Source organism: Oncorhynchus nerka, linkage group LG7 (assembly GCF_034236695.1).
Source record: "Oncorhynchus nerka isolate Pitt River linkage group LG7, Oner_Uvic_2.0, whole genome shotgun sequence".
NCBI lineage: Eukaryota > Metazoa > Chordata > Actinopteri > Salmoniformes > Salmonidae > Oncorhynchus > Oncorhynchus nerka.
The window spans coordinates 66571905-66589686 of record NC_088402.1 but is presented as its reverse complement, the minus strand read 5'-3'; the positions used below and the strand labels follow the sequence as shown (position 1 = coordinate 66589686).

The 17782-nt window shown below is 41.7% G+C and overlaps 1 protein-coding gene across 1 annotated transcript in view; it reads left to right on the top strand.

Annotated features, from left to right (window-relative positions):
* Nucleotides 1–3265: 3265 nt before the first annotated feature.
* The window catches only part of tmco4 (transmembrane and coiled-coil domains 4), a 24924-nt gene continuing 10407 nt past the window's right edge, over nucleotides 3266–17782 (top strand). The window contains exons 1-13 of the mRNA XM_029664654.2: nucleotides 3266–3677; nucleotides 4219–4369; nucleotides 4539–4713; nucleotides 4935–4962; nucleotides 5070–5199; nucleotides 5582–5679; nucleotides 7413–7556; nucleotides 7726–7845; nucleotides 8196–8360; nucleotides 9069–9205; nucleotides 13387–13471; nucleotides 13745–13862; nucleotides 14152–14269. Coding sequence (XP_029520514.1) covers nucleotides 3626–3677; nucleotides 4219–4369; nucleotides 4539–4713; nucleotides 4935–4962; nucleotides 5070–5199; nucleotides 5582–5679; nucleotides 7413–7556; nucleotides 7726–7845; nucleotides 8196–8360; nucleotides 9069–9205; nucleotides 13387–13471; nucleotides 13745–13862; nucleotides 14152–14269 — 1521 coding nt within the window. The 5' untranslated portion in view covers nucleotides 3266–3625. The remainder of the gene's footprint in view (nucleotides 3678–4218; nucleotides 4370–4538; nucleotides 4714–4934; nucleotides 4963–5069; nucleotides 5200–5581; nucleotides 5680–7412; nucleotides 7557–7725; nucleotides 7846–8195; nucleotides 8361–9068; nucleotides 9206–13386; nucleotides 13472–13744; nucleotides 13863–14151; nucleotides 14270–17782) is intronic.

The following is a 17782-nucleotide window of genomic DNA, read 5'->3' as shown; positions in this document are numbered from 1 at the left end:
CAACAGAGATGGAGCCGCTAAGGAGGGTAGCAGTCTGTTGTATTTCAGAAAATCAGAGAGTACAGCCATCGAGCAGCACAACCCCAGGAAGATGCCAGCACGATCAATCCAGCAAGCATCTCAACCACAGTGCTTCAGAAATATAGCTTTGTCGTATCGAAGATTGTGTCTGAGGTCACTGTACAGCCGGAGGGTCAACCTGGCAGGGAATTAAGTTCCCTGTGTAAGCTGTGGAAATACCTGGAAGAGGTAAAAGGTGGTATGTTTACAGAGTCACCTCTCCAGTTTTGGCAGTGCAACACACATTTTTTATTGGTCGCAAGGGTGCTAGTGAAATGTTTTTACCTGGTCATGTTAGTTTTTGGTTCACAAAGCTTTTTTAATAATCATGTTTTATTCAAACTGTAATGTGCAATTGACCAAACATAAACCAAGTTTCTGAAGAGGCAACAACTGCACGGGAATGCCCGTCTGTGTGTGTCAGGGCTCTACATACAGGGGAGATTTTGGAAACCCTCTGGGCCAGTCGATCTTATATTGTAAAAATTATATTTTTAATCTAGGCTATATACTTGATAAAAAATGGCTTTCCAAAATGGCTTTCCATACAAAGCGTTGCATTACAAAGAGAACCTGGCTTTTGGTTGCTTTCTTGTTTTAAAACGTGATACAATAACCCCTCTAACTCTCAACATCTCAAATGGCAAGACTGACTAGATACCACATTGACAGATACCACACTGGTGTGTTTGTGTCGGGAGCATGTTGTCTATTTAGCCATGCAATGCCCACATTATTCTGAAATATTTTAGAATGTAAAAATAATGTGAATGTCAATGCATAATGCCATTGGGTTGGCCGATTAAAAAATACATTATTTTTTAAGTGGTAAAGCAAACATTTTTACATGCATTTTGGGGGAGTTGGTTTTCTATAGGCTATTACAACAATTAAATATAAAGGTCCTTGAAAATTACAATTAAGTGCTTGAAAATGTAATTGAAAGTCCTTGAATGTGACTAGCCAATGTCTGTATGAACCATGTATATGCTACATCTTGAAAATCAGATTTCATGTACAGCATTTAAATCTAAAGTTCAATGTGTATCCATCGCATTTTCTACCGATATTTTTCTCACAAAAACTGGCTCAAATAGCAAATGTGCAGACTCTGGTCTTGGCACTGTGCTCTAGCCAACAGCAAGCAGATTCAGTGCATGTAGGATAGTCTACATGATGAGATAATTAAGAGAGATAATATTTTTATTTGTCAAATGGGAATCAAGCATCAATAATCACCTCGCTAGAATCAGACCCTCGATATTTATTGGAAAGGGGGGCCCCACCCCCGTCCCAAAGCACTCACTCACAGGTGGCCCAGTCCTCGTGCAGCAGTCCCTCCCAGCTGCAGTCAGAGCAGGAGATGTTCACAGCTCCGCCTCCACGTCCGGACTGCAAATTAATCGTGCATGCGGGAAGCCGCCGCTGGCTGATCCCGCCCTGGCTTACATTCAGGGTGGGATGTATATGTAAAATGTTCTTTGTCTAAAATAAATCACTGCACACAAAAAAATAATTGCATTTGACTCACACAACCTCAGTCACTTACTCACCTTGTCCACTGTGTGTGTGCCTCTCTGTGACATAAGCTAAACATCTAGCTGGCTAGCTCATCATGTCTCAGTCTAAACTGTACACTCAAAAATACAGAAAGCAGTGGGAATCCTGAATTCAAAGGCTGGTTGAAGCCGTTTATTGGAGATGATACACGGGCATACTGCCTGTACTATAAGGCTGATTTCTACGCCAAACTTAGTGATGTGAAAAAACACATGACAACTCAAAAACATACTCAAAAGGCAAGAGGCCTTATAACAGTTCCATCCAAAACAAGCTGCCATTTATGGTTACAAAAATTGACTCTACAAAAAAGGCTGAGGCCACCATGGCATTAGCTATCGCTAAACACTGTTCTATGCTGGCATGTGATCACATTGGAGAAGCATGTAGAGCTGCTTTCTCAGACTCCACTGCTGCTACCCACTTCAAAGTGCACAGAAATTATTAATGGTGTTCTAGCACCATACTTTCTGAAAAAGTTGGTTGCAAATGTGGGTGACCAGCATTTCAGCCTCCTCCTCGATGAGTCCACGGATGTAAATGTTTCAAAGTACCCAGGGGTTGTGATAAGGTACTTTAGTGACACCAAGCAGACAATTGTATCAACATTTCTGGGGCTTGTTGAGTTGGAGGGAGGAGATGCCAAATCTATAGCCCGTGCTGTTGTGGCTTTCCTCGAGAAGTGTTGTCTTAAAAAAGAGAAACTCCTGGGGATAGGGACTGACAATGCCTCTGTTATGACAGGGATTAACAAAGGGGTCCATAAAGTGCTGAAGGAGGCGTATGGCCTCAAATATCTGGTTCTTATTCGCTGTGTGTGCCACTCTCTGCAGCTTGCTGTAAGTCATGCTTCCAATTACATCATCCCCGTAGTGTGGAGTACTTGGTTCGAGAGACTTATAACTGGTTTTCAGTGTCTCCAAAGCGCAGGGAGGCCTACAAGGCCATATATGAGACCATCAACTGTGAGGAGAAACCTTTACAGATAACCATAAGTTGGCTCTCCATTGAACCCGCGGTTTCATGCATTTTGGACCAGTGGGAGGAGCTTAGGCTGCATTTCGCAGTCACCAAGTCCAGTGAACACTGCTACATGGCTGAGGTTTTATACTCCATGTACAGTGATCCTCAAAACATATTGTATCTGACTTTTTTGAAGTCAGTGCTGGGTGAGGTATAGTTGGCCATCAAGGCTTTTGAGGGAGAGCAAGTAGATCCTCTTAAGCTACTTGACAGCTTGGTTAGCCTGATCATGTCTGTGAGCAGCAGGGTGCTGAATCCACTGGCAAATGTTGATGTACTCAAAGGGCCAATAGATGGATACATCAGTCCCAAACAGTACCATGGTTACCTTTTTGAGTCAAAGGCAGCTGAGCTCCACCTTGCGCCTGAGGATTAAAACAATGTCTGAAAGCGGTGTGTAGCCTTCACCATATCCCTCACTAATGAGTTGAGGGTGAGACTGCCAGACAACATCGAAGCACTGCAGTACATGTCCGTTTTTAATGTGGAGGAAACTCTAAAGCACAATAAGAGCCCTGGAGAAATAGAAAAAATAGCCAAGCTCCCTGGCTACTCCCCTGCAGAGATAGACAAGATTGTCCATTAATGGCGTGCCATCCATCTTAGTAAATGGAATGAGACAAAAACACACGGGGCTTGTTGGCAACACTGAAAGTATGCAGTTTATTAGGCTACAGATGAAAAGTTACGATGTACTTCACAGTATGGTGAAAGTGCACGTTGATGAGCTTGATGCTCCTTTCCAATAAATATCGAGGGAACATATAATAATTTCCCCTCATCCATTTACTCTTGCCGAATGAACGAACGAGGTGTTTCAGATCGTTACACGTCTGTACAAGCGGTGTCTCAACGTTACAATTTTGAACAGGACCTTGCTTGGACGCGTCAGCTCTTTGGTCAAGTTGCAAAAAGTTCATTGAACTTTCAACCACAAGTAGATCATAACAACCTAGCTGAGCCATCATGCTAACAAAGTGAAATGGAGGAGGAAAGATCAAAACAACACTGTTTTAATCCAGTGTTGACTCAAGGTAATCGATCATGTTTTGCATTTATAAAGAAACATCTACGTGTCAAAGTGGGGTTGTCTAGCTAGTTAACTTAAACCAGCTAACGTAAGCTAGCTAACTTAACGTTACATAGCTAACGTTAGCTATCTATCCGCCAGCTGTTTCGAACAGTGAGTGCACATTAGCTAGATAACTTGTATCATAGTCCCCAGTTTATTTGGATAGATAGCTAACTAGAACACGTAACTTATTTTTGTTGTCTAACTAGTTAGCGAACGTACTCATTTGAGGCAGTGTATGGAAGGAGGTAGCTAGCTAGCAAGTTGCTAAATATTTTTGGGGGGACTTATTTTTGCCTGGGTTCAGTGAGTTTCTCCGTGATGCAGGATAATATTTGTTTTTCATGTAGCTAGCTAGCACATTTTTGTATATTTGTTGTTACCTTTCACTGACTGTTCTAGTGCAGCATCGTTGAAAATGTCAGATGTATCAAACCTTTATCAAGATATGATACATTTTGTTCTTGTGTAATAGCAGTAACGTTATCTGTCAATATCTTCAGATCCAGGGGAGGAGAAGCCCGGTCGAGAAAGGCCGGATGAACCGATCGCTGTGGCAGTGATTGGCAAGCAGCTGACTGAACCAGGGCGCTTTGCCTACGCTGGGCTCTGTGGGGTCTCCTTGGGCCAGCTGTTTCCTGGACCTGAGAACAGGTACTGTACTGCAAGGGTTACCAAACTGTTTCACACGGGCCCTTTTCAGCATTGGGGAACAATGCAGAGATGGTTGTCCTTCTGTAAGGTTATTTTAATGCATTTGTTGATATGAATATGAACGTCTTGCTGGCTTTGCCTAATCTTTTGTCCTCTAATCATTGTACAGGTGTTTCCGGGAGCTGTACCTGGAGGGGCTGGTGCAATGGCTGGGTCTGGACGAGTCGGTGATGCCCGTCATGGGGGCCTTTCTGGCAGGCCTGGGATTCGAGGGCAGCGACACCTTCCTCTCTATCCTTCAGGCAGAGCCACTACTGTCTGCAGGTGCCACTCCCATCACACAGGTGGGTTCAGTCACTGCCCTGCACATATCTAATCAAATGCTGGAATGATTAATCAGTGTATTGGTGATATGACCATGCTCTCTCTTTCTTTTTTGCACAAGTGACCTGCATGTAACTTATTATGTTTGTGGCCCAGCACTTCAAAACAAAGTACGCTTTGGGCATACTGACACTTCTAAGATCATTCACAAGTTCCTTGTGTCATTCTCTCTCACTCACAGGACCTTGTGTCTTTTTCCGTCAAAGATGGTAAGTAGCTTACATTAATTAGTAGTGTTTGGCCTTCATCATAACTGGAAAGTTCATAAAGTACTAACAATGTCTCTGAATGTGACCAAAACATACTTTGTCCACAGGCCTGTATGACTCCAGATCACGAGTCCTAATTCGCCACGTCAGCTGTCTACTGCGAGTGTCCCCTCAGCAACTGGAGGAGTTTGAGGCGACGCTGGGCGAACGACTGAGAGAGGGAGTGGTGGAGACCGCGTAAGTGAGGGAGAGAAGAATGAATTCAAACGAATTTCCCTCGTCATGAAGATGTTTAACTAGATAAAATGTTTAACCATGTAGGCGGCAGTGTGATTTTTGCATGGGTAATTACATTCAGTGTACTCTCTTTTATGTGTCATTGCTTTGCCTCAGGACTGACTACAACAGTAAGTTTGTTTATCCTTTATGGTCTACTTGGTTTGGCTTTTAGTATGGAATGACCCTGTGGTGAAACATGTAACAATAAACTGTAGTACTTCCTTCACATTGTAAACATTGTCTTTGAGAAGCCTATATGAATGCACCAATACATATATTGTTTATAGACATTATGTATCTCACTGTATATTCAGATTGTCTTCTTTCTTTTATCTCTCAGAGAGGAGTCATCTCGACGACAGACAAAAGAGAGAGGACGCAAATTACGACGCTACCTTCTCATTGGCCTGGCCACTGTGGGCGGAGGAGCTGTGATTGGTCAGTGGTTTTACCTGGGCCAATTGCTAGTATGAGAGGCAACATTGAGAAATTCCCCCAAAAATGTATTACTCACTCATTGGAAAATTCTGCCATTATTTAATGTACAGTTGAAGTCAAAAGTTTACATACACTTATGTTGGAGTCATTAAAACTAGTTTTTCAACAACTCCACAAATTTCTTGTTAACAAACTACAGTTTTGTCAAGTCGGTTAGGACATCTACTTTGTACATGACACAAGTAATTTTTCCAACAATTGTTTACAGACAGATTATTTAACTTATAATTCACTGTATCACAATTCCAGTGGGTCAGAAGTTTACATATACTAAGTTGACTGTGCCTTTAAACAGCTTGGAAAATTCCAGAAAATGATGGCATGGCTTTAGAAGCTTCTGATAGGCTAATTGACATTATTTGAGTCAATTGGAGGTGTACCTGTGGATGTATTTCAAGGCCTACCTTCAAACTCAGTGCCTCTTTGCTTGACATCATGGGAAAATCAAAAGAAATTAGCTAAGACCTCAGAAACAAAATTGTAGACCTCCACAAGTCTGGTTCATCATTGGGAGCAATTTCCAAACGCCTGTAGGTACCACGTTCATCTGTACAAATAATAGTACGCAAGTATAAACACCACGCAGCCGCCATACCGTTCAGGAAGGAGACACATTCCGTCTCCTAGAGATGAACGTACTTTGGTGTGAAAAGTGCAAATCAATCCCAGAACAACAGCAAAGGACCTTGTGAAGATGCTGGAGCAAACGGGTAACCAGGTATCTAAATCCACAGTAATATGAGTCCTATATCGACATAACCTGAAAGGCCGCTCCGCAAGGAAGAAGCCACCGCTCCAAAAACGCCATAAAAAAGCCAGACTACGATTTTCAACTGCACGTAGGGACAAAGATAGTACTTTTTGGAGAAATGTCCTCTGGTCTGATGAAACAAAAATAGAACTGTTTGGCTGTAATGACCATCTTTATGTTTGGAGAGAAAGGGGGAGGCTTGCAAACCGAAGAACACCATCCCAACCGTGAAGCATGGGGGTGGCAGTATCATGTTGTGTGGGTGCTTTGCTGCAGGAGGGACTGATGCACTTCACAAAATAGATGGCATCATGAGGAAGTAAAATTATGTGAATATATTGAAGCAACATCTCAAGACATCAGTCAGGAAGTTAAAGCTTGGTCGCAAATGGGTCTTCCAAATGGACAATGACCCCAAGCATACTTCCAAAGTTGTCAAAATGGTTTAAGGACAACAAAGTAAAGGTATTGGAGTGGCCATCACAAAGCCCTGACCTCAAACTTATAGAAAATTTGTGAGCAGAACTAAAAAAGTGTGTGTGTGAGCAAGGAGGCAAATCCTACTCAGTTACAGCAGCTCTGTCAGGAGGAATGGGCCAAAATTCACCCAACTTACAGTGGGAAGCTTATGGAAGGCTACACGAAACGTTTGACCCACGTTAAACAATTTTAAAGGCAATACACTCTAAGTATTTGGTAGCATGTAAACTTCTGACCCACTGGGAATGTGATGAAAGAAATAAAAGCTGAAATAAATCATTCTCTACTATTATTCTGACATTTCACATTCTTAAAATAAGGTGGTAATCCTAACTGACCTTAGACCAGGAATTTTTACTAGGATTAAATGTCAGGAATTGTGAAAAACTGAGTTTAAATGTATTTGGCTAAGGTGTATTTAAACTTTCGACTTTAACTGTAGGTGTGACAGGCGGGTTGGCGGCGCCACTGGTGGCGGCGGGGGCATCGGCCGTACTAGGGGCAGGAGGGGCGGCTGTTCTGGGCTCAGCCACTGGCATCGCCATCATGGCCTCCCTGTTTGGAGCAGCAGGGGCTGGCTTAACTGGTGAGATCACTGGTAGATGAAGGGACTTTGGCAGTGTATGAAGATAGTTGATCTCTGTTTTTTTGGTGATGGTTTGTCTACTTTTTAAATTTTATGTTTGAGATCAGAATGTCTTTCCTTTGATCATTTACCTTATTTTCTCACTCGCTCTTTCTCTGTCTTTCGCTAGGCTATAAGATGAATAAGCGGGTGGGAGCAATAGAGGAGTTTGAGTTTCTGCCACTGAGCTCAGGGAAGCACCTACACCTGACTGTGGCTGTGACCGGCTGGCTGTGCACTGGAAAATACAGTGAGCAAGCTTAACCTTTCACCAGTCTCACTTTAGAATTTACCATCAATAATACTAACATCAAACTGTGTCCACATACACTGACTGCCACTTAAAAACTACCAAGGTCATCTACTGTACATACTTTACAAACCCATGGAGGCAAAATGTAGGAGAATCTTGACGGAACAGAAAGTTGCAATGTTATTCATAACACTATATGATATCGGTAGCAAATTGAAAAAATGCAACTGATATAGATTTTCCGTATCGGTGTCTATCACTATTACAACTAATAGTTTCATGGGACACACACTTACCGGTATCCACTTTGCTGAACTCCCACTTCCTGTCCCCTCTCCCACCCTCAGGTTCTTTCCAGGCTCCTTGGTGCAGTCTGGGTGCGTGCGGGGAGCAGTACTGTCTGGTGTGGGAGTCTCGTTTCCTTCGGGACCTGGGTTCCACCATGGCTGCTCTTCTCGACGGCCTGGTCAGCATGGTGGCCCAGGAGGCCCTCAAGTATACCGTACTGTCAGGTAGGTAATCACACCACGCCTCCCCATCAGAACATGCCTCACCCCTGGCTAGTTGTTTAAAAAAAAATGTAGAGTGGAATTCCACTGAATTGTACAAATTTGTATTTATTTAATTAGACAGATATTGCATTGAAATGAGAGGGAAGACATAGAGGGATACATTCAGAGAAGCTGGTTGAACAGACGATACCTTAGGTTGATCTTGTCAAGGGGAGGCATATTTTTATGGGTTACAATATCTTGTGCTGAAAATGCCATCAATAGGGATGACACGTCGTGATGCGGAGGCTTGTCTGGTAGAACGTCGGCAACAGCTGTTAGAAAGAAGCCTGAGGGTTCCTTTGATATTTGTGTGGGTGGAAATAAGGGGCCATGTGAGTTTATATGCAAGCAATGTGACTGAGTTAAATGAGCCTTTGTTTGGTTGAATAGGATTTTGTAGTAGGCTACACCATTGAGAATTCTTTCCGGTTTCACCCAGGAGTTCAACAACCAACTTTGAACATGCCCCTCACTCAATTAATCCTGCACTGTAGAAACAAAGTCTAAATACATTTTTGCTTAAAGTAAAACTTTTCCATGAACATAGCAAGTTTGATTGTTGAATTCCAACCAGCATCCTAAATTGAGTGTTGTCCTCCAGTCTCATAGATAGCCTAGTAACCCTCCACTACTGAGAAGCTCTTTCCCCTACTTGTCCCTGTCTAGGTATTGTGACTGCTCTTACGTGGCCTGCCTCTCTGCTCGCGGTGGCCAGTGTTATAGACAATCCCTGGTCTGTGTGTCTTAGTCGCTCAGCCGAGGTGGGAAAACACCTCGCTCAGGTGCTGAGGAGTAGGCAGCAGGTACGCTTCTCACTACTGACAACAGCTGCCACCACACACCAGCATGACCGCTCAGTAGGATTCAATCCCGTTGAAACAGGGATCTCTTGTTAATTACATAAGTAAATACGTTTAAGGATGGATGAAATATAGATTTACAGTGCCCTCTAATTATTGGGACAGTGAAGCATTTTTTTCTTCTTTTGGCTCTATACTTCAAAGGTTTGGATATGAAATCAAATAATGACTGAGGTTAAAGTGCAGGCTGTCACCTTTAATTTGAGGGTCTTTACACCCATTATGGGTGAACCGTTTCGATATTACAGCACTTTTTGTACATAGTCCCCCCCCAGTGGAGCAAAAGTATTGGGACAAATTCACGTGTGTATCATTATTCACGATTCATTCAGGATTATCTGTAATCATGGTAGCATCTATAGTGAGGCAAAAAAGTATTTAGTCAGCCACCAATTGTGCAAGTTCTCCCACTTAAAAAGATGAGAGAGGCCTGTAATTTTCATCATAGGTACACTTCAACTATGACAGACAAAATGAGAAAAGAAAATCCAGAAAATCACATTGTAGGATTTTTAATGAATTTATTTGCAAATTATGGTGGAAAATAAGTATTTGGTCAATAACAAAAGTTTATCTCAATACTTTGTTATATACCCTTTGTTGGCAATGACAAGAGGTCAAACGTTTTCTGTCTGTCTTCACAAGGTTTTCACATACTGTTGCTGGTATTTTGGCCCATTCCTCCATGCAGATCTCCTCTAGAGCAGTGATGTTTTGGGGCTGTTGCTGGGAAACACAGACTTTCAACTCCCTCCAAAGATTTTCTATGTGGTTGAGATCTGGAGACTGGCTAGGCCACTCCAGGACCTTGAAATGCTTCTTACGAAGCCACTCCTTCGTTGCCCGGGTGGTGTGTTTGGGATCATTGTCATGCTGAAAGACCCAGCCACGTTTCATCTTCAATGCCCTGGCTGATGGAAGGAGGCTTTCACTCAAAATCTCACGATACATGGCCCCATTTATTCTTTCCTTTACACGGATCAGTCGTCCTGGTCACTTTGCAGAAAAACAGCTCCAAAGCATGATGTTTCCACCCCCATGCTTCACAGTAGGTATGGTGTTCTTTGGATGCAACTCAGCATTCTTTGTCCTCCAAACACGACGAGTTGAGTTTTTACCAAAAAGTTATATTTTGGTTTCATCTGACCATATGACATTGTCCCAATCTTCTTCTGGATCATCCAAATGCTCTCTAGCAAACTTCAGACGGGCCTGGACATGTACTGCTTAAGCAGGGGGACACGTCTGGCACTGCAGGATTTGAGTCCCTGGTGGCTTAGTGTGTTACTGATGGTAGGCTTTGTTACTTTGGTCCCAGCTCTCTGCAGGTCATGCACTAGGTCCCCCCGTGTGGTTCTGGGATTTTTGCTCAACGTTCTTGTGATCATTTTGACCCCACGGGGTGAGATCTTGCGTGGAGCCCCAGATCGAGGGAGATTATCAGTGGTCTTGTATGTCTTCCATTTCCTAATAATTGCTCCCACAGTTGATTTCTTCAAACCAAGCTGCTTACCTATTGCAGATTCAGTCTTCCCAGCCTGGTGCAGGTCTACAATTTTGTTTCTGGTGTCCTTTGACAGCTCTTTGGTCTTGGCCATAGTGGAGTTTGTAGTGTGACTGTTTGAGGTTGTGGACAGGTGTCTTTTATACTGATAACAAGTTCAAACAGGTGCCATTAATACAGGTAACGAGTGGAGGACAGAGGAGTCTCTTAAAGAAGAAGTTACAGGTCTGTGAGAGCCAGAAATCTTGCTTGATTGTGGGTGACCAAATACTTATTTTCCACCATAATTTGTAAATAAATTCATAAAAAATCCTACAATGTGATTTTCTGGATTTTTTTCCTCATTTTGTCTGTCATAGTTGAAGTGTAGCTATGATGAAAATTACAGGCCTCTCTCATATTTTTAAGTAGGAGAACTTGCACAATTGGTGGCTGACTAAATACTTTTTTGCCCCACTGTACATTAATGTAGAAGTGTTTAGAAACATATTCTTATTTAAAATAAAAGTGACTTCAAAATGGCACAGTACATTATTTACCATTCATTTCTGTTTGGGCACAAAATCATCTGAAACAACCAAAACAAAGAGTCACAGGCTTGATGTAGTCGTTGCATGCTATGAATATGGGAACATATACTTTTTACTACACAAGTGCATTTGTACCAATACTTTCTGATGTACAAGACTGCTGTCATTTCTAAATCCTTCACCTGATATGGATGAAAATACCCTAAAATTAAAGCTGACAGTCTGCACTTTAACCTTATAGTCATTGTTATGATTTCAAATCCTAACTTTTGGAGTATAGAGCCAAAAGAATAAAAAATGCTTCACTGTCCAAATAATTACGGAGACACTGTAGCTGTAATTGGGGCTTGGCGATACATCAAATTAATAAAAATTATGTGAGACGTATTTGAAATATCTTGATATCGTAATAATGGAGTTTTATTTAATTTTTGTATGAGCGTTAATGTCCACTTGTTCTCATGTCTATTTGTCTCGTCTCCTTCACTTCTTCTGCTGTGACTGTGCACCTTCCCATTTACACACACACCAAGCCCCTGCCACTCACAACAACAAAGAAGAGAGATCACTACTTCCTCTCTGACAAACGGTTTCAACTTGCTATTTGCAATTCAGGTTTGGTCCAACAGAATAGGTCACATGGACATTGAGACATGATTTTACTTTAAAAGAACTTAACCTTTCTAACAATGCCCTTTTTCTGTCTCAACTCGTCAAATTGCACTCAGAACAGTTACTACTAAAACAGGAGCATCAATTAACATTGGTTCTGGAAAATGAATGCGCAGTTTGAACAAAGTGGACAGGCTAGCATGCTGTTCAAACAGTTGGAGATGGACAGAGGGGTGTGTTCATAACAGTTCAGCTGTTCTACCTTGTTAGCTAGCAAGCAGTGTGCATTAGTCTCCTGAGTGGCACAGCGGTCTAAGGCACTGCATCTCAGTGCAAGAGGCGTCACTACAGTACCTGGTTCGAATTCAGGCTGTATCACCTCTGGCCGTGATTGGGAGTCCCACAGGGTGGTTCACAATTGGCCCAGTGTCGTCTGGGGTAGGCCGTCATTGTAAATAAAATAAAAATTCTTAACTGACTTGCCTAGTTAAATAAAGGTATTTTTCAGGGAGATCTGCTATTGGCTCCTTGATTTGTCGCTAGATTATGTTTTTCCGTGACGACGTCACAGCACCAATTTGCCTTGCTGCGGTCCCCGACGTAGATTTTCACCCCCATCCCTTGTGCTTCTACACCTGTGTGTGCGAAGTTGCTGTGACTTCTGTTGCACAGACAGCTTCTCCTGCTCTCATTTGTGGCAGAATTGGGAAAGTGGGAAAAGTTGTTGAATACTTTTCAAAACCATTAGTAACCTTGTGGTGTCATAACTCCCTGAAGGCAGCCTGAAAAAGTAATTGAATTTGTTGCTAGAATCTTTTACCAATACAAGTTGCTGGAGGGGTATGAAAACTCGCAAAATATATCGACAACATTGCTAATTTGGTTTAACTTGAAATATAAAGATGAGCTGGCTACTCACAAGCACGTGGGCTTGTGCTTGAGAGATTGTTTGAGACCTGTTATTTTTTTAAATGCCTGCTACAAGAAGTTATTCGTTATTAGTGACTGCATTATGCATGGTTCTGGTTAAATTTGAGACAAAAAGGGCATTTTCATAGCCAGATCAGTGATTTTTGCAAAAATGCTGGTTTAAACCATTTTAATAAAAATAATTAAATTATTAGTGGGTCTTATGGTTGTGGAAGGATTATTTATCCTAAGTATAATTTCACAAGCACGGAATTCATTAGATTATTGCAGACTGTTTGAAATGCAGTGTGTAAAAAATATTGTGAAAATCCTGTAAATTAAAATTAAATCCAGATATGATATTTATGCCATATCACTGAGCCCTAGCTGTAATTGTCATTGGAGTTTGAACATTCACATTGAAGGTTTTACAATGGACGTATCTTTATACAACTTAAGTTAGATTTTATAGTTTTTTTTGCTGTAGATGTGTTTACAATTATCTGGATTTTGAAAGCCTGTGTCATGATGTTTGTTGTGTCAACAAATCAGTATTGGTGTTTTTAAAGGGAAAGCGTCCTGTCAGTCTCATTGGCTTCAGTCTTGGAGCGAGGGTTATCTACTTCTGCCTTCAGGAACTTGCCAAAGATCAAGGTATAGCAAGCACACTAAACCCTTGCCTGACTTTATGCATACTATAGAGTGTAACAAGCCTAACAATCGTCACATTGTATTGTTGCATTTAACTGAAATGCCTTCAAAGATTTTGCATAATCATCTAGGTATGCTTTTGATCTATTAATCAAAATATTCATTTTTGTGAGATTTTTGCCAGATACATGTCACCGCTTCCACACACACAACTGCAATACAGAACTGTTCAAATGAACAATATCTCTTTTTCTATCCTGTTGTACATGGTCTCAGATTGTGAGGGCGTGGTGGAGGATGTTGTCCTATTGGGTGCCCCAGTAGATGGCACCGCCCAAGCCTGGGAGAGAATGGTCAAGGTGGTCGCTGGGAAGATAGTGAATGGATACTGCAGGTGAGAAAGATATCCCATCATACCTTTGGGCGTGAGATTGTTGTCTTGGTGACGCAAAATATGTATACAGCAAGTTTTGAATATGAGCTATTGTCAACTAAAGATATTAATGTATATGACCATTTCGAAATGAGAAAAATGTAATAAATATTTTCATATGCATGCATTCTTTATCTACTAGGAATGGCATAAGTATGCATATAAATGATTTAGTCTCTTCATTGATAAAGAGCACATTCATGATAGAAAGGTGCTGTGGTTTTTATTAATTGGTCCATCAACCTGTCAGAGGGGACTGGCTACTGGGATACGTATATAGGGGTTCGTCGGCACAGCTGTCTGTTGCAGGGCTTCAGCCAATCAGCTTGAATGATCGCCGCATATTCAACGTGGATCTATCTTCTGTGGTGAGTTACACTATTGTGCCTCAATTAGTCATTTCCAAATGAAAAGTGGCAGCTTTTACATGACATTGCATGACACTAGGTTTCAGCTTAGTCCATTTATTTTCTATCCAACACAGCATCATTGTGCTTTTGTTATTGCACTGACTGTTGTTGTTTAGCACTGACTGTTGTTGTTTAGCACATGCTGCATAACAAAATAATTTGCCTGAAGTCACTGACTACCAGCTGTAAGCAGAGGGAGAATTCACACATGACTGTGCAGTACCGACTCGCCTGGTGATTTTTATTTTTTATTTCACCTTTTTTGAACTTTTCTGGGATATGTGGAACGGTCGCGTCCCACCTGGCAAACATCCAGTGAAAATGCAGAGCGCCAAATTGAAATAAATTACTATAAAATTAAACTTTCAGGAAATCACACATACAATACACCAAATTAAAGCTACACTTGTTGTGAATCCAGCCAGCATGTCAGATTTCAAAAAGGCTTTACGGCGAAAACATAATATACTATTATCTGAGTATAGCACCTCCGCAAACAAACACAGACAATCATATTTCAACCTGCCAGGCGTGACACAAAACGTAGAAATAAAGATATATTTAATGCCTTACCTTTGAAGATCTTCCTATTTTGGCACTCCAATATGTCCCGTAAGCATCACAAATGGTCCTTTTGCTCGATTCATTCCGTTGATCTATATCCAAAATGTCAATTTATTTGGCACATTTGATTCTGAAAAACACCGGTTCCAAAACGCGCGACATGACTGCAAAATATCTCAAAAGAATTACCTGTAATCTTTTTCCAAACATTTCAAATAACATTCCTGATACAACTTTAGGTATTTTTTAACGTAAATAATATATTAAATTTAAGACGGGATAAACTGTTTCATACCGGAGAAAAAGAAAGTGGAGCGTGCTGTTCAGGTCGCACGCCTCTAACAAAGAGTACACTTCCCTCGAGCTTCATTCTGAACAGTGTTACTTCTTCTTTTCTCAAAGGAAAAACCTCAACCAATATCTAAAGAAGTTTGACATCCAGTGGAAGCGATAGGAACTGCAAGCCTGCCCCTTAGAAATCTGGAATCCAAATGAAAACCCATTGAAAAGAGTGACCTCAAAAAACAAAAACAAAAAAAAAAGAAAGATCTGAATGGTTTGTCCTCGGGGTTTCGCCTGCCAAATAAGTTATGTTGTACTCACAGACATCATTCAAACAGTTTTAGAAACTTCAGAGTGTTTTCTATCCAAATGTACTAATAATATGCATATCTTAAGTTCTGGGCCTGGGTAGCAGGCAGTTTACTTTGGACACTCATTTCATCCGGATGTGAAAATACTGCCCCCTATCCCAATGAAGTTAACCAGGTAGGCCAGTTGAGAACAAGTTCTCATTTACAACTGCGTCCTGGCCTAGATGGAGCAAAGCAGTGCGACACAAGCAACACAGTTACACATGGGATAAACAAATGTACAGTCAAAAACACAATAGAAAAGTCTATATACAGTGTGTGCAAATGTAGTAAGATTAGGGAGGTAAGGCAATAAATAGGCCATAGTGGCGAAATAATTTCAATTTAGCAATTTAACAGTGGAGTGATAGATGTGCAGAAGATGAATGTGCAAGTAGAGATACTGGGGTGCAAAGGAACTAAAAAAAACAATATGGGGATGAGGTAGTTGGGTGGGCTATTTACAGATGGGCTATGTACAGGTGCAATGGTCGGTAAGCTGCTCTAACAGCTGATGCTTAAAGTTAGTTAGGGAGATTTAAGTCTCCAGCTTCAGTGATTTTTGCAATTTGTTCCAGTCATTGGCAGTATAGAACTGGAAGGAAAGGCGGCCAAAGGAGGAGTTGGCTTTAGGGGTGACCTGTGAAATATACCTGCTGGAGCACGTGCTACGGGTGGGTGCTGCTATGGTAACCAGTGAGCTGATATAAGGTGGGGCTTTACCAAACAAAGACTTACTACAGATGACCTGGAGCCAGTGGGTTTGGCGACAAATATGAAGCGAGGGCCACCCAACGAGAGCATACAGGTCGCAGTGGTGGATAGTACTGTGGGGCAAAAAAGTATTTGGTCAGCCACCAATTGTGCAAGTTCTCCCACTTAAAAAGATGAGAGAGACCTGTAATTTTCATCATAGGTACACTTTAAGAAAATCCAGAAAATCACATTGTAGGATTTTTAATGAATTTATTTGCAAATTATGGTGGAAAATAAGTATTTGGTCAATAACAAAAGATTATCTCAACACTTTGTTATATACCCTTTGTTGGCAATGAGAGGTCAAATGTTTTCTGTAAGTCTTCACAAGGTTTTCACACACTTTTGCTGGTATTTTGGCCCATTCCTCCATGCAGATCTCCTCTAGAGCAGTGATGTTTTGGGGCTGTTGCTGGGCAACACGGACTTTCAACTCCCTCCAAAGATTTTCTATGGGGTTGAGATCTGGAGACTGGCTAGGCCACTCCAGGACCTTGAAATGCTTCTTACGAAGCCACTTCTTCGTTGCCAGGGTGGTGTGTTTGGGATCATTGTCATGCTGAAAGACCCAGCCACGTTTCATCTTCAATGCCCTTGCTGATGGAAGGAGGTTTTCACTCAAAATCTCACGATACATGGCCCCATTCATTCTTTCCTTTACACGGATCAGTCGTCCTGGTCCCTTTGCAGAAAAACAGCCCCAAAGCATGATGTTTCCACCTCCATGCTTCACAGGAGGTATGGTGTTCTTTGGATGCAACTCAGCATTCTTTGTCCTCCAAACACGACGAGTTGAGTTTTTACCAAAAAGTTATATTTTGGTTTCATCTGACCATATGATATTCTCCCAATCTTCTTCTGGATCATCCAAATGCTCTCTAGCAAACTTCAGACGGGCCTGGACATGTACTGGCTTAAGCAGGGGGACACGTCTGGCACTGCAGGATTTGAGTCCCTGGCGGCGTAGTGTGTTACTGATGGTAGGCTTTGTTACTTTGGTCCCAGCTCTCTGCAGGTCATTCACTAGGTCCCCCCGTGTGGTTGTGGGATTTTTGCTCAACGTTCTTGTGATCATTTTGACCCCACGGGGTGAGATCTTGCGTGGAGCCCCAGATCGAGGGAGATTATCAGTGGTCTTGTATGTCTTCCATTTCCTAATAATTGCTCCCACAGTTGATTTCTTCAAACCAAGCTGCTTACCTATTGCAGATTCAGTCTTCCCAGCCTGGTGCAGGTCTACAATTTTGTTTCTGGTGTCCTTTGACCGCTCTTTGGTCTTGGCCATAGTGGAGTTTGTAGTGTGACTGTTTGAGGTTGTGGACAGGTGTATTTTATACTGATAACAAGTTCAAACAGGTGCCATTAATACAGGTAACGAGTGGAGGACAGAGGAGTCTCTTAAAGAAGAAGTTACAGGTCTGTGAGAGCCAGAAATCTTGCTTGTTTGTAGGTGACCAAATACTTATTTTTCCACCATAATTTGCAAATAAATTCATAAAAAATCCTACAATGTGATTTT